This window comes from Drosophila eugracilis, unplaced genomic scaffold (genome assembly GCF_018153835.1).
Source record: "Drosophila eugracilis isolate 14026-0451.02 unplaced genomic scaffold, ASM1815383v1 contig_2154, whole genome shotgun sequence".
NCBI lineage: Eukaryota > Metazoa > Arthropoda > Insecta > Diptera > Drosophilidae > Drosophila > Drosophila eugracilis.
In genome coordinates, this window is record NW_024573038.1 from 8,832,442 (window position 1) to 8,847,989 (window position 15,548).

Consider the following 15,548-nt stretch of genomic DNA (forward strand, 5'->3'; position numbering starts at 1 on the left):
TTTCCAGTGCACAATCTATATAAAGAATGCAGGTTTAAGGGGCGCTACGGCCTCGATATTTAAGGTGCTTACATGGGTTGCTCTTTTTTTTTTTTTGTTACATTATTCCTGCTTTGGCTCTCCCGCTTGGCCGGGATTCCACGAAATACATTTGTGCAACAATTTGGTTTGGTGGTGAGCTTATCCTCTCTGGGCCTCTGGCTAGCAAAAATTGTTAGCGGATTCCCACTCAAGCCCGGTGGTCTGTTTTTTTTCTTTTTTCTCCCCCAAACCTTAGCCTCAACCTCAACTTCTACTTCAACCCATCGATATTTCGAGGCTAAAAACTTGCAACCCCTTTTTCGGGAATTCGCAGAGCGAACTTTAGCATAACAATGGCGTTGCGACTTCTTCGGCTCTTTGATGATGAAGAAGGGGGGTTTATGGAAATTAGCCCGGTACACAATGCCTCCAGGGATGAGGGGATGGATGCCAGTCTGATGCTGATACGGAGGACAGGATAACCGCAGACACAGCGACGGACAAAAGGAACAGTAGCAGGAGCAGGAGTAGGAGCAGGAGTCAGAGCCGGAGACAGAGCCACAAGGATGCGTCGGCAGAAAATTAATTCATTTATATGCAGAAAATTCAATGTTACAATGTTATCAATTTTGGCCCAGCGGCAATTCAGTTTGCCAAGCTGGCCAAAAAAGGGGTGGGCTTAAAGGTGTGGAAAGACGTCTTTGGTTAGGTGGGAGGGAGGTGGCGTTCGTTATAATTGATTGTGGCAAGGATTGACTCCCAGCATACGCCCGCAGATCTCAGATTAGTATTAGTCAAAAGGAATTGGTTTATATGCCCTACCATCGAGGATTATCTTAGCCAAGCAATGCATCTATAATTGGGTTATGGACCAACATTAAATCTATAATTGCCGGAAAACCGATCGTATGCCCTGCCACACCCACTTCCCTTGTATTTTTTGAGTAGCGCAGCTAAAGAGAGACCCAAAACAAATAGTATACCCCGAATGACCCACTCAAATCCGATATCACCCGCCACCAAGTACGGTCATTTCCGACCGGAATAAGTGTTAAGTCCAAAGCGACAAATAATTTCCATGCAATTTCAAGTGCATATTCAAATTACACTCGATATATGTATTTTAGGAACTCTTGCCAGCGAGACATCGCCAGTTCTCTCCTTCTCTTGGAGGGAGCCCGTTAATGAAATGCGACACGTATTTCCCCTGACCCAAAACGGGATAATGTGGATGTGGATGTGGATATGGATGACTTTGCCCGTGCCGTCTGTCCGTCTGTCCGTCTGTGTAATAAATATGAGACTCATTAAGAAAACCATAAATAAATGCAGCGTCAGTGCATGACCAACAATTAAGTGCGAGGAGCAGGCCCAAGATCATCCAATCTGGTCTCGAACTCGAGCTATAAAAGAAGAGACCAGGGGCAGTATAAGGTACAGTGGTTCGAGATTGAAAGAAATGGGGAATGGTCATCATTTCTAGTTCTAGTTTAAGGATCATGAAAGTAAAAGAGATATTTTATCTGAAACATATTCAAAGTTAAAGATACAAAAGATTAAAAAAATAATCACCTTAAAGCATAAGATCGATATGGATTATATGATTGGCCCACCAATATACCAAAACTCCTTATCCCGAACCACTGTTCCCAATCCCCAGACAATGTTAGGGCCTTGGTCTTGGGCTGATCGGGCTGCAGAAGATGTAACATGAGCAAATAGTTTGATGAGGGCTAGGGCATGACGTCCACAAAAGTGTCGCCCGGCAGTCTAGCCCGACTTGGGTTGGGTTTTTCGATTTGAAAATGGGAATTGAAATTGGGTCTTGGTCTTGGTCTCTTGGTCTCTTAGTCTGGTGGCCACTTGAGGCAACCCGGCGACAAATTTAATGCGTGTGTGTGTGTGTATGTTTGCCCAAAAATAGCATGACACTTGAATTTGAATCGGTCTCTAAGTCCGGACTGGGACAGGTTTTATTGTAAATATAATTTACTGTATGCAGATGGGGCACTAGCCCTGCAACGTTTTTTTGGGAATGCCCAGTTCTGAAATTCCATTGAATTTCCACAGAAACACTAAAAGACTTCTCTGGCTTGTGAACTCCGGCACCTGTGAGCCATAGATACCAAAAACACACACACATACACACACCCGCACACGCAGAGTCTATTATAAATTGTGGCCTCCGGCTTGTTATGGATAAAAAACAATCAGGATATCAGGATATATATATATGTATATATATATATATACACACGAACGATAGGGACCCACTCCTGATTTCTTCTTTGATTTAACATATGGCTGGGAATCCAGTCCCCAATCTACCCTGTTCGTCCTACTTTTTGTGGTCTTGGGCTTGGCATGATAGCATGATGGCTCCCTCCAATCGATTGCACAATTTTTCGCATTGTCGCCCTTTTTGGCCAAGCAACCGGCGGCTACTTGGCCGCGCCCATTTCGTGTCCAAGCTGTGCCCACGGCTTGCATGCGAAATGCGAAATTGCGAAATATGAAATGATGATGATGATGATGATGTGCCATACAGACATACCCGTATTCCCCGTACATCCGCTTGAAATCCCTCCGGAATCTCTCCGGGACACTCCGCCCTCCAAACATTCCCCGCTCCGACAATATTTACTCTCAAAATATTATTCGCGCATATGGACTTGAGGACGTAATCCATAATTGGTTTGACCGTTTGCCATTTCACTCAATAAAGTGGAAAATGTTTCCAAGGATTGTGCCCCCCCACACACACAAATTCGATTAATTGGAAAGAGAGAGAGGATTTTTATTGGGTTATTGAAAGTCGATTGAGATTGGTGATTGAATATTTATTAAATTCATGAATGACATCATGAAGAGAAGGAAACTCAAAGGAACTTAAGGAATTAGTAAAGAAAAAAGGTTTAACTATAACCTATAACATATCAAACTCTACCAATTGCCTAGCCATTAATCAATGATGTTTCATAAATTATCCTAATGAAGTTACAACATGCCCGGCTAAATGCCACCCATCCATATTATTGATGAAGCCCAACTAACCGCAAGTCGAAGCCCTAAATCACTTGGTCTAATGCTCTTCAAATTAGTCTGCCATTTGTCAGATCGTTTCCACTTCCAAGAGATGCCACCACACACCAACACCCCTATTCGAATATGAATCATTCCGCCTAATGAATGTGTCTGTCACTTGCTGTCAACACGTTGCTAAGTCAGATATGTGTACATGCCCCCCCCAATTCACCGAGATCCACCCAATCCTCTATAGAATATCGTTCCCTCATAAGTCGCGGCCCTTACTCCCAAATATGAAATGGAGCAGGCCAGAAGACACAGGCAGAGGCCTCCAAATCGGCGCTGGGCTATATTTAATACAGAGTGACATTAATGTCAGGCACAATTAGTTGGGGAAGGAAAAACCGAGCGGAAAAGCGAAAAGGAAGAAAAACAAGGCATTTTCGAAAAAGAAACAATCAAAAAACGATAAACGAGGCAACCAGAAATAATTTGACAGCCCCGAAAAAGAAGAAATCTGAGATATATATTCTGGGGATGAGGCTGATCATCCGATGATCATCATTTTGTTATTGCAGCTTTCGATTTGATTCAGTTTTTTGTTCACTTCTTTTTTTTTTGTTTTTTTGGTACGTGTGTGAACCCAATGAACTAGGAAAAATCGCCCTGGCCGTGGCCTTTTGTCTGGCTTTTGTTGCCAATTCGTAAACAAACAATTACACAACAAAGCATCGGCAAATGGGCCACAAAAAACTAGATACTCCATCCACGTCGCATTAGACACCTTCCCAATGCAGACAATGGGATGTCAGAGCCTCGAGCACGGTGGCATCGACATCGGGATCGGCATCGGCATCCACACATGGCCTTATATCGAATATATAGTCTATATCTTCAATATCCCATCCCATTGTCCGACCAACTTTAATCCCGGCCTGCGGCTTCAGACATCTCAATACTCCGTTACAGTTGCAATTGCAGTTGCGATTTTAGAATGCGCTCGAATTGATCGCCGATCTCTTTGTAGTCGTAATCCCAATCCCGCCTGGGGGACGGGACCTCCGAGATCTCTGCCAATTTATAAAAAACAGCCTCAGCGCCCCTGGGCTCGGGAAAATTGTTCTTTTTTTTTGCCATTTTGCCATCTTATTGCTGTGTTGACGCTTTTTTCACACAGTTCCCTCGGCGCGTGGTATATGTGTATATAGCGAATCGGATAAAAGATATAGACGAGCGTGTTTATATTGAGCGAAGAGCAGACTAGCTACGATTTCACAGTGGGTGCTATGATAGCCTATTGATTTGGAAATGGTTAGGGATTATTAAAAGTGAAAGAAAGTGTTTTTTGAACATAAAATATGGAATATTCAAGTACCTATCTCTATTATAGACCAAATCCTTAAAAACTATCATAATTTTGTTTATTAACTTATAAAAGTTTATGATATTTGTAGCGCTCCGATATCAATTTGCCACAAAGTGTATTTTGGTCCACACCCACTGTTCCCTTCAGTGGGGCACTCGCCACTGAGCAGCAGCATCATCACCACCAGCAGCAGCAGCAGCAGGCTCCACTGTGCTGCCACAGTGGCAACCACATAAACGGGCACCGGCGGCGGCGTCTGCCGTTGGGGGCGGCAAAGATCAAAGACCAGCGAGCGGTGCCTGCAAAACGGTTAAATCTTTTGAAATGTGCGCACTTTTTGACACCCAATTTGTTTAGAAGTGTGGTCAGTAGATGGAGGAAAAGGGGGGCCAAGGGGTGTTTAGGGGAGCTACAAAGGGGGAGGCCTTCTTAAGCAGTCCATAAAATCGCAGCTACACTTGGAAACTGTTTTGTTATATCAGTTTATATCTTTTATGAAAAATAAAATGATAAATTATTTACAAATATTACTTTTAATTATAAGGTAAAATTGTAGTTTAGCACTAGTTAAAACCTATAAAAATATCTTTAAGATTGATAAGTTAGTAACATATTTCTCTCCCTGTAGAGAGCTGATATTTATGAAAGAGAGAAACAGACCTAGGGAAAATGAGAGGGGCCAGTACATCAGTGGGCTACTTTTTCTGCGAATTTCATTAATAAAACTGTCGAAAGTGTTGGGCATCAAGTGCTCTGCCCTCCATCGCATACCCAACCGCAGCCCCCCGCCTTAAAACAGGTAAAAACGGAACAATCAAACGAAACTTTTGATTTGGCATTCTTGTTTTTAATAAAAATTCAAAAGATTTACAGCACTTCTAGGCAAGTAATTCCACTTAAAATTCTATAAGAAGCACCTAAGGGATCGCTGGGAAGGGGGCTGCGCGTGGGCACTACGTTTTCCATTCATAAAAACGCTTAATTAAGAATTTTTCCAAATAAAAATGAAAGGCTTTAAGAGCGAGAGTTGGAAAATGGGATAATAATAAGTTTATTGATTTGGGAAATGCCATAAACCGGATGTTTATCCACCAGGCACAACATGATCATCGTCATCATAATGATAAGAGTTATAGAAGGGAACACTAAGATTGTAAAGAAACGTGTGAAATGTGCCGGGATTATCGGGGGTTTTTAGGAAACCGGAAGATAACCGAACCGATTGCCATTTCGCAGTTTTCCCCTCTTTGGCTTTTCAACACCAATTTTTTTTCCCAGGACCACAAAATTTCCAAAATCCTGGCTAGCAAGTTGGTAAGTCAATCCACCCGCTTAACTAAGTTATGGAATTTCCCTTCAACCATTTTCATTGCCAAAGTCAAAACATGCGGTTTGTGTGCTCGCGCATTAAGTTGGGAAAATCACCAAAGACGGAGGCTGGATTTATTTAGACAAAATGACTTTGCAAATGAGATTCCGGTGGCTATGGCCTGACCACCGAAGATGTCAATATTATCATGGTCCGGGGATTGAGACTCTCGGCCTATGCAAACAGCAGCCTTTTGGCCAAGACCAAAGGCTACCTGCTGTGCGTTGGGTGTGCTTGTAGGTGTGCATAGTTTCTGTTAATTTCCAACACCTCCGACACTCAAATATGCTCACCTCGAGCGCTCACAACGTGACCCATGGCTCCGGGTCGGGATTTGGACTCGGATTTGTGACCACTGGGCCAACCTGCCAAGTGCCACATGTAGCCATAATCGATGTGATTAGGCCGTGATGTCTGCGGAACGATCGGAGCCTAACCCTTGGCCCCCATGGACCAGTAATCAATAATTCCCAACCGGCTGGTCGGGCAACCCGGTGACGTATTTGGACAGCCACTGACAGCCAAGCAGTTCCAAAAGAAACAACCAGAAAATGGATGAAAAAATCCTAATGAAATGCCTAGATACTCTGCTTAGTTATATTTATTTATCTATTTTATGATATGAAAGTGCACTCAGTTTATATAAAGAATCCACTTTCAAATTAAAATACAAATTTAATCTTCTCATTTTCAGAGAAGACCAATAGACTTTCCTAATAATTAAAACTCCTATATCATGTCATAATGATATATTCTACATTTCAATTCAATTCAACATCAATGAATGACTTAATATACCCAATGGATTAAAGGGCAGAGAACTGAATCGTTTTGGGCCAGAAATAACTGGATGACTCGGCGGGAAATGATTGTTGGCGAGCCCCGGGGCGAGTTAGAGAAGGAAATGAGCTGCACTTAAATGCATGCGAGAAAACCACTCGATGCCAACAAGTGGATAAGAAGCCACCACACAAATGATGCCCAAACGAACTATCAATGTCAGTGAATTGGCAAAAAATTTAAACTCAATTTGTATGCAGGCCAGCGGAGTTGGAATCTCGAATGTGGAAGATGGTAGATGGTAGAAGGAGTTACGGCCACAAGGAAACCCTTTAGCTCCGGCTGACACACCTCAACGATGCAGCGCAAGCTGAAGTGGGTCCACCGCATCCAGGTCTGCCGCAGCATTAATGTACGCTGAACACCCAGTCAGATTTGTGGTATTGGGATCGATATCGGGATTGGGATTTGGGTCGGGCGGGGGGTCCAGCTCCTAAGCCGCTAAAGCATGCGTAACAATGGCCAACACGAAATCTTAATGATCGCCAAGCCAAGGAGGAGTCGATGACCAGGCACATTTTCAAATGCCCAAAAGAGCTGGCGAGTTCCATTCATTGATTCATTCAGGTCGGGCCCTAAATGAAGTGCTCCAAGTGTTTTCAACGCACGCAGGATCGCTGCCTATACACATACATATTTATATCAGTTTTCATGTTTATTATTTCATTTTTCGTACATGTGTGTGTGTGTGTATGCCATCGTATATGCCTTCCTCTGCCTCTTAACTCTAAATACAATACAAAGCGCTGGCGAATGAGTTTCGGAACATAATTAGAATTTGCAGCCAACATTTGTTAGTTAATCAATAATCAATATACAGGGTGCGTAATAATAAAAGTAGTACACATATAAAATATAAGATAATTTTTTTAAAGCGAATATAACATATGCACGTGCTAGTGAATACTCCTGGAAACACTCAATCTTTGCCTTCGAGTAACTCGATTTCAAGCCAATATTGGAAGTTGGTTTAAGGATTAAAGCCACAATCTCGCCTAAGGTTCAAAGGAGTGGGTGGGGAATTACGGGGGTTTGGGGGCCTGCATGCGGCAACTCTTGTCTTTTCACAACAATTTACTAGTTTGGTTTTGAATGTTTCGGATTGGCTCTAGATGACTCTAGTTCTTGAACTGAAAGACGAGTATCAAGATGATGACCAACAGCACGGCGCTCAGGATGCCCACCAGGATCAACTTCTTCTTGCGCACTTTGTTCTGGAAAATATTTTTAAATTATTTTAAAAACTATTTGAATGGACTATTAAAAGAACCTACCCTATAGGAGCTCGCCTTGCGCAGATTATCAGTTCCCTGCGAGACGAAAATGCTTGTCTGTTCCACCTGCGACTCAATGGAGTCCACCGTCAATCCCTGTTCGTAGACCAGAGCACCCAACTTCTTGTAGATCTCGTTTACGCCCACAATATTGCTTTCCAGCTCCCGGATGACCTGTTCCTGCTCCTCTAGCGCTTGCAGGTCAACCTGCTCTTGCATTTGAGTCTGCAGTTGCTGCTGGTTTGATTTGCGATTGAAGAAGTTATCCTCGAAAAAGGAGTTGTTATCCTGTTGGCTGGCGCTGCTGTTGGAGCTGCCAGTACGCGAAGAGCCGGGTGGACGGGCGATGTTGTAGCTATCCCCGCGCGCTTGCCGCAGCGCCGTTTTCTCTATGTCCGCCGTCTTACGCTGGACAGCCTAAAAATAACAATCGATAAACATTCGAGCATGAGTCACAAAGGCCATTTGCTTATCTGCGAAAACAAAAACAAACCTGGAAGGCGGTCAGTGCCGCCGTGAACTCGTCGACCAGCCTATCCCTCTGGATCTTCAGGTGGCGCTCCTTACACTTGTCCACCTCGTTGATTTGATTGTTTGTGTCGGTCACCAGCTGGTTGGTGTAGGTCATTATTTGGTGGCTGTTCGGGTAGGGGATTATTATGTTTAGAATGCCTTTTACGTAGGTTTGATTGGTGAATCATACAGAGATGTTTTTGATTTTTACTTTGAAAAGTCAATGATTGAATTAGATCTGCCATCAATATCTTACTCTGTGCTTGAACAATGAAAATGAGTTAATTAAGAGGTAACTGAGTTAAATACTATAAATATAAACGGTTTCCCTAACAGATGTTATGATGACTGATGGAATTTTAAGCAATTTTGAATGGAAAACTTTATAATCCGAAAATTAGTTTAAACACAGATCAAGATCCTATATCTTACAGCTGCTTCTTGAGTTCCGGGGAATCCTGGGGCGTGTTCAGTTGATTGACCATGCGCTGCATTGTGGACACTGCGAAAGTTAAGTACAAAATAGATTAGTCATAGGGGAAAGCTGGCAAATATGGATAGCACTCACCATTCTGTTGGACCTTTTGGATGCTCGTTGCTATGATCTGGGCCAATCTTTGGAAATCTATTTCACTGAGGCCACCACCTCCCCCTCTTTCACCACCACCCCCGCCATTAAGGCCATTCTCCATATGCTGCAAGTCCATGCTTTCGTAGGCAGACACTTTGGTGACCTTCAAGTTATCGCTGACGACAAGTTATTCCTGGAAGACGAACAGACAATCGAATTAGTTGCCCCACTTATATCACATTCACTTTTTATGCGTCTCAGCCAGGTTCTATTAGCTTGTTTGTTTGTTTGTCTGCTTGTCTGTTTGTCGAGCTGTTTGTGATTCAGATTCCCTTTGTTTGCTGCCAACCACCCACCTTTGTGCTTGCCCTTGCTGCCCAATTGGTGACCTTCCTTAATGGCCTTGACCTAGGAGCATCTCTATTGCACTTTATTACGTACGGCACACTGTTTGATTTGGTGATTTCAGGTCTTTAAAAGTTCGCGAAACTGCAATTTTAGTTAGGTTTTTACAATTGGAACAGGAACTGCCAACTTAAGGGAAAACAACTTTCTATCAGCAACTAAAAATTCCTTAGCGCATTCATAGCTGGAAGTGATTTTGCAGCACTGCATTTTTGTATCTTACAGCACTAATAAAGATATCGATATGTGGCGCGGTTTTCAAAAAACGTATATGGGGGTAAGAAGGTTTTACGGAATCATAACTTAAACAAAATAAAGCCTGCGAAAGAAAGATATTTAATTTATAGAAATTTAGAGCCAAACTTAAAAAATATGTCTAAAATTTCTATTATATATTTTGGTATTCTATCTATAAACAAATTTAAAATCTCTATGAAAGTTTTGTAATATTTATATATTAACACAAAACCGTCTAAGAACAAATAAATCGAACCTGTTTTGAAATATTAAAAAAAATATATTTTTTTCACCAAAAAGTCAAATTATACTGCTAGTACAATCGCTTACTTATAAACCAGTCAATACCAGAACTGAATAACTGGTAGAGAAATAAAATGCGACCTGTTTATAATAACAAAAGGAGGCGAAAGTAACAGCCAACAATTTGCGTATAATTTAATTGAAACAAATAGAAATGGCCAAAAATCAGTCTGCATATTAGTATCCGGTGTTAGACGGGGTGAATGACCTTTGAGATATGAGAAAAAATAAATGAAGTTCGGATGCATCTTCTGATTACATCATCTCTCACAGCGATTAAAGATGTTATGACATATGCAACAAACCGGATCCTGAAAGAACAACATTTTAAAACAATGTAATTTAAATAAGGGCTTTACGACAGTTTAGCCCGAAATTCCAGCTGAAAAGTTCATTTAGAAGCTTTCTAATACGAGGGGCTGGTTTTATTTATTGTCTCAGCACTTCGGTTTTTTTGTCGCTGTTTTTTCGGGGATCGTATAAATATGCCTTCAGTACCCAAATGTGGCTTAGTCGATCCGTAGAGCTCATAACGGTTTCCTCGCTTCGATCCGAGTCGAAAGTTAGTTCATCAAAATTCCGTACAATGCGTGCTCTCCGGTTCTTTCTGGCTCTTGCCCTCCAACTCACGGCGTGTAGCAGCCAGTACGAATATGGGCCAGGTGCGTGACGACAAGAACGAGATCAAGATCAGGCCGAAAAAAAAAGAAAAAAAATAATAAAAAAAAAGAGTGAGAGTGCGCCAGGCCGAAAGCAAACTCAAAACATATGCAGAATTGATTAATCAAGTGCTAAACGGAATATAAAAGGCGTCAGAGAAATAAATTAAATTCAATATTTGACACCCCATCAACAGAGATGTCAAATAATAATTTCGAAAACCTCTAAAAATTAACCCTATGAACATTTTTTCTTAAAAATGTATTTATTCGAACGGTTTCCTTTCATTTTCTATCAAAATGCTTTTTGCTGAATAAAATTTCCCTTTTAAATGATAAATTGGAAAGTGAAGTTGAAAACAATGACGATTGTTGATCAGGTCTTTTTTTTGTAAAACGACAGGTGTGTTTGGAATTGTAAATTCTTGACGTAGTACTTGAAATCATTCCCATATCCGCCGGTAAACTCTTTAAATAATTATTGTCAGATTACATTATCTTTGCTGTAGGAATAGAGTTTAAAACTTGAGAATTTTTTATGATTTTTCAATTTCAGTGCAATCCTGGGACCTGGATTCCATTTCCGAGTTGAAGAGTAAGGAGTTTTGGTTCCACGATGCCCAACGGACACTCTACGAGAAGCTGTCTACTGCACCAAATCAGTATCGTGCCAAGAATGTGATCTTCTTTTTGGGTGATGGTATGTCCGTGCCCACTGTAACCGCCGGAAGGATCTATGATGGACAAATACGCGGAGTGGTCGGCGAAAGGAATCGGTTGGAATTTGAGAAGTTTAACTATGTCGGTCTGTCGAAGGTGGGTGTTTTTACTTTACAAATATAAAGGTTATTGTTATAAAAAAAATAGAGCACACCTCTTCATAAATATTTACTAGGTTACTTATTAAAGTTATACAAAAAGCTTAAATCATGTCATTTGAAAATTATAGGTTTTCTTTTTAGATCATAAATCAGTTTAAGAAGTGGCTTGACTGAAAATTTTAAATAATGTATATAACCATTTTCTTTCAAAAGAATTCTACCGCGAAATCATGTGTGAAACCAATCAATTGCTAATTAATTTATGAAATCTGTTGATAAATGTGCTAAAACTATTAGTGATAATTGTTTAACCCATTTTTTCCATTGTAGACCTATTGCGTCAATAAACAGGTGGCTGATTCTGCCTGCACGGCTTCTGCCTATTTGTCCGGAATCAAGGCCAACTATCTGACCATCGGAGTAACCGCTGATGTAGAGTTGAACGACTGCAAGGCATCCCGGTTACCACAGAATCGACTTTCCTCCATCGCCGCCTGGGCGCTCAAAGGAAGAAAATCTGCCGGATTAGTGACCACAACACGAGTGACCCATGCTAGTCCAGCTGGGGTTTATGCCCACACATCGAACCGTGACTTTGAGAGCGACTACGATGTTTCCAAATTGGGTCAAAATCCAGGAAATTGTCCGGACATTGCACAGCAGTTGATAGACGGAGATGTGGGCAAGCGATTGCGGGTGGTGATGGGTGGAGGAACCATTAAATTCCTGCCCAATACCACCACTGATGCATACGGAAACAAGGGTCAGCGCTTAGATAATAGGAACCTTATTGATGAGTGGCAACAAACCAAACCCGGTAATGCCAGAGTGGTGTTCAATCGCACAGATCTCTTGAACAATGATCCTCAGAACACAGACTTCCTGCTAGGACTGTTCAATTCATCCCATTTAGCTTACCATCTAGATGATAGCATAGACACCCCCACTCTTAGTGAGATGACAACAGCTGCTATAAACGTTCTTTCCCGGGATCCAAATGGATATTTCCTATTCGTAGAAGGAGGACGGATCGACCATGCCCATCACGAGACAAAAGCCAAAAAGGCTCTTGATGAAACCGTCCAGTTTTCGAATGCTGTAAGGAAGGCAAGGCAACTGACAAATCCCTGGGACACTCTGATCGTGGTAAGTGCGGATCATGGCCACACAGTCACGATCAGCGGCTATCCGGATGTAAATAACAGCATAGTGGGTCTGAACTCGGAGTTGAGCGATGTGGATCAGTTGCCATACGCGACCATCTCATATGCCAATGGACCAGACTACGAGAGGTTCTACAAGTCAACAGATGGAAAAGTAAAACGCGTGGATCTCAGGTCCTTGGACTTCTCAAATTCAAATGCCATCTACCCGCATGGAGTGCCCATGACAGAGGAGACTCATGGCGGTGGTGATGTGGCCGTCTATGCAAATGGTAAGTTAGACGAACTCATGTAAAATTTATTTATTTTATTTTTACCAATTTTATTTTGTGAAATATATTTTACAGGTCCATGGTCTCATCTCTTTACTGGAGTTTATGAGCAAAGCACTCTTCCACATTTAATGGGCTTCGCTTCTTGTCTGGGACCTGGAATTACATACTGTGATTTACAACCCAAGGCGAATTATAATCCTTAGATAATTAATTTAACATAGATGCAATTAAAAATGTACTTAGTTATTAGTTTTTCCATATTTTATACAAACAAAAATTAAACGAAATCTCACATACGCTTTTTAACTTCAATATATATTTCAATATTGATACTTTCGGGTAATCGAAACCCAATTACTAAAATTATCGATATACTTTGATGCCCGTGGTATATTTCGGCGGTACATGAACGGTCATATTAAAATCAGCAATGTGTCCTTTGTTTTCATTTAAAAGAACGTAAATTGTTTCAACAAATTCCCGAGTAATTAATAGTTGTTGATGCGCTCCGATGTCAACCACAAATTACAAGGGTTCCCCGGTTAAGGGCAAACAGTGCTTTGAAGCAAGAGAACTAGAAGTTCAATCTGTTTCTACTAACGTTAACCAGAAAAATCTTGATTCTAATGACGATACCGAAGTATTTCAAGTAGATAGTGTATTAAATAGAACTATAGGTACGGCAAAGAGGTCCAAGAAACCAATGAAACGGCCTCTTCCGGAGGAAGCTTCTCTCCAGAAACTGAACTGGAAACGAAACCTTCGAGTCCTGATCTCGAACCTGTACATGAAGAGCGAGGATCGTCTGCCAGGAGCATGTGTCCCCAAATGTCTTCATAATACCAGTCTGTGCACTGATAAGCATCGTTGCTCCAATCTTCCTGATGCCCCTAACTTTACAGCCGTGCAGGCCTTACGGACCACGCTGCATGGCCAGCACTATGATACCTTCTTGGACATCCTTGAGATGATGGCGCTACAAGGCGTCTACCCGGGCGAAGGAGTCTTTGACCGGCTTATAGATATGACCATGGTTAGGATTGTGTGTGCCTTAAGTGTTGTATTCCAATAATACAATTGTCTTGCAGATTCTAATTGCTAAGGAAATAAGCGTCAAGGAGCTGGGCGACACGTACAACAAGCTTATACGCACCTTTTTCCTTCTGGTGGACGCGTTTCCACCCTGCTGGACCGCACTGCGACCGTACTATTTAAATTTCCTGGGCGTCAAGAACACCGTCGAGCGTGAAAGGCGTTCCGCCGAATCCCCTCAAAAGCTGAAGTTTTATCTGGATCTTCTAGAAGAGAATCTCACCCAGTGCAGTGATGAGGAGATCCGCGAAAATACAAAGTTTTACGAAAAGTTCGTCTTCAATTTTTCGGAGGAGGAAGATGCTAATATGTCGCAGGAGACCGTCTTTTTGCGTCATGTTCAGCAATACGACTGGATAAGTGGCAAGCTCTGCCTTGACGACTATAAGAGAATGTCACCCGCAGTCCGTCTGGCACGGCTTTGTGATGTTCTAAATATGCTTACATGGGTTTTAGAAATGGAGTTCCTCTCTTGGCTGGATCATAACAGGCTAAGGCAGTCGGAGATCTTTCAGGAGGATTTCGAGCCATTTGCATCTAAAGTATTCGGAATGTCTGCTAAAACGCGGCTTACTGATATTGTTAAGCAAATCATGAAGCTTTATGGACAGGCAGCAGCGAGATCCATGTACCCAGAACGCCAGAGAATTCTACAGGTTAGATTCCGTGTGATTTGATTTAAAGCTTTTGTAACATTTCCATTTCGTCAGCGCCTTATATCCCTGATCATTGAGTTTAGCAACACGGCCGAGCTAATATACGTGGATAATGCCGTAATCTATCCGAGTCTTGGCCCAAAAACCCGTCTGCTGATTGATGACTTCTTTAAGATCTTCAAATCACAGAATCATAAAAACGTCAAAACTTACTTAAAAACCATTTCGCAGTTGGATCTTCCGTACCTTCGCTTCGAGTTCACGGACCACTTTCTGCAGTTGTTCTACTTTCCGAAGAAGCCCTCTTTTGGACCGCAAAAGGTTGTCGAAGAGTTCAAGATGCGTCAATGGATAAAGTACAAACCAAAAAGCGAGATTAAGGATGGTAACGACGAACAGTTGTCTCGTGAGGATTACCTCGCAACACTTCTCACCGCCTTAAAAGACTACGACAAATGGCTCAACCTCGGCGGCTTCTGGAAGTACCTGCAGTCGAAGGAGCCAGTCCAGCCGTTGACTACGAGAGCCGATGGAACGCTGTCCACGCCATTGGTTTCGAACGAAGCGGGAAAGGTGTTCATCCTTGAAGAAATGGAGGAAGACGAGCTCACCTGGAAGAAGCGCATGAATAGAAAGATGATTATAAGCCGGCCGACGGTGAATCTACCGGTTGCTAAGATCAATGTGGCCAAGGTGTGCGTGCGCTATGGCGAAGACGTGCGGCAGATGCGCTTCTTACGGCGATTCCTGCAAAGCGAAGTCCAAAATGAGTTGGACGTCTCGAAGTGGTTAACCTATTTAAATGGTTTCCTGGGCGATGTAGAGGAACCAGATTCTGTAACCACATCTACATCTTCCATGACAATATAAGCCTAGATTTGAAGCTCAAAAGTGTTTTAAGGCTTATCATACCAAAAGTTCAATTAGTTTTTAGTTGTATTAAGTTTGGCTAGAAG

The 15,548-nt window shown here is 42.1% G+C and overlaps 3 protein-coding genes across 3 annotated transcripts; 2 read left to right on the forward strand and 1 right to left on the reverse strand.

The window, feature by feature from the left end:
* Positions 1-7,265: 7,265 nt before the first annotated feature.
* On the reverse strand, positions 7,266-9,536 carry LOC108114727 (syntaxin-7). The gene is made up of 6 exons (XM_017225835.2): positions 9,338-9,536; positions 8,979-9,174; positions 8,843-8,912; positions 8,391-8,535; positions 7,898-8,314; positions 7,266-7,837 (listed from the first exon to the last, which is right to left on the reverse strand). Exons 2-6 carry the CDS (start codon positions 9,115-9,117, stop codon positions 7,742-7,744), a joined length of 867 nt encoding a protein of 288 aa, XP_017081324.1. The 5' UTR covers positions 9,118-9,174; positions 9,338-9,536; the 3' UTR covers positions 7,266-7,741.
* A 925-nt stretch (positions 9,537-10,461) lies between these two features.
* LOC108113955 (alkaline phosphatase) lies at positions 10,462-13,150 on the forward strand. The gene is made up of 4 exons (XM_017224668.2): positions 10,462-10,588; positions 11,142-11,401; positions 11,737-12,841; positions 12,917-13,150. The coding sequence occupies exons 1-4, from the start codon at positions 10,513-10,515 to the stop codon at positions 13,045-13,047; spliced, it is 1,572 nt and encodes a 523-aa protein (XP_017080157.2). The 5' UTR covers positions 10,462-10,512; the 3' UTR covers positions 13,048-13,150.
* A 90-nt stretch (positions 13,151-13,240) lies between these two features.
* Positions 13,241-15,532, forward strand: LOC108114514. The gene is made up of 3 exons (XM_017225535.2): positions 13,241-13,877; positions 13,933-14,592; positions 14,647-15,532. Exons 1-3 carry the CDS (start codon positions 13,356-13,358, stop codon positions 15,460-15,462), a joined length of 1,998 nt encoding a protein of 665 aa, XP_017081024.2. The 5' UTR covers positions 13,241-13,355; the 3' UTR covers positions 15,463-15,532.
* Positions 15,533-15,548: the final 16 nt, after the last annotated feature.

Bases quoted from the DNA above. Each gene is read 5' to 3' on its own strand.
- LOC108114727 (XM_017225835.2), bottom strand. From the start codon at position 9,117: ATGGACTTGCAGCATATGGAGAATGGCCTTAATGGCGGGGGTGGTGGT. The intron at 8,913-8,978 runs GTGAGTGCTATC...TAACTTTCGCAG, and splicing joins CCAAAAGGTCCAACAGAATG to TGTCCACAATGCAGCGCATG. The intron at 8,536-8,842 runs GTAAGATATAGG...CTACCCGAACAG, and splicing joins CCGGAACTCAAGAAGCAGCT to CCACCAAATAATGACCTACA.
- LOC108113955 (XM_017224668.2), top strand. From the start codon at position 10,513: ATGCGTGCTCTCCGGTTCTTTCTGGCTCTTGCCCTCCAACTCACGGCG. The intron at 10,589-11,141 runs GTGCGTGACGAC...TTTCAATTTCAG, and splicing joins CCAGTACGAATATGGGCCAG to TGCAATCCTGGGACCTGGAT. The intron at 11,402-11,736 runs GTGGGTGTTTTT...TTTCCATTGTAG, and splicing joins ACTATGTCGGTCTGTCGAAG to ACCTATTGCGTCAATAAACA.
- LOC108114514 (XM_017225535.2), top strand. From the start codon at position 13,356: ATGTCAACCACAAATTACAAGGGTTCCCCGGTTAAGGGCAAACAGTGC. The intron at 13,878-13,932 runs GTTAGGATTGTG...ATTGTCTTGCAG, and splicing joins GGCTTATAGATATGACCATG to ATTCTAATTGCTAAGGAAAT. The intron at 14,593-14,646 runs GTTAGATTCCGT...CCATTTCGTCAG, and splicing joins AACGCCAGAGAATTCTACAG to CGCCTTATATCCCTGATCAT.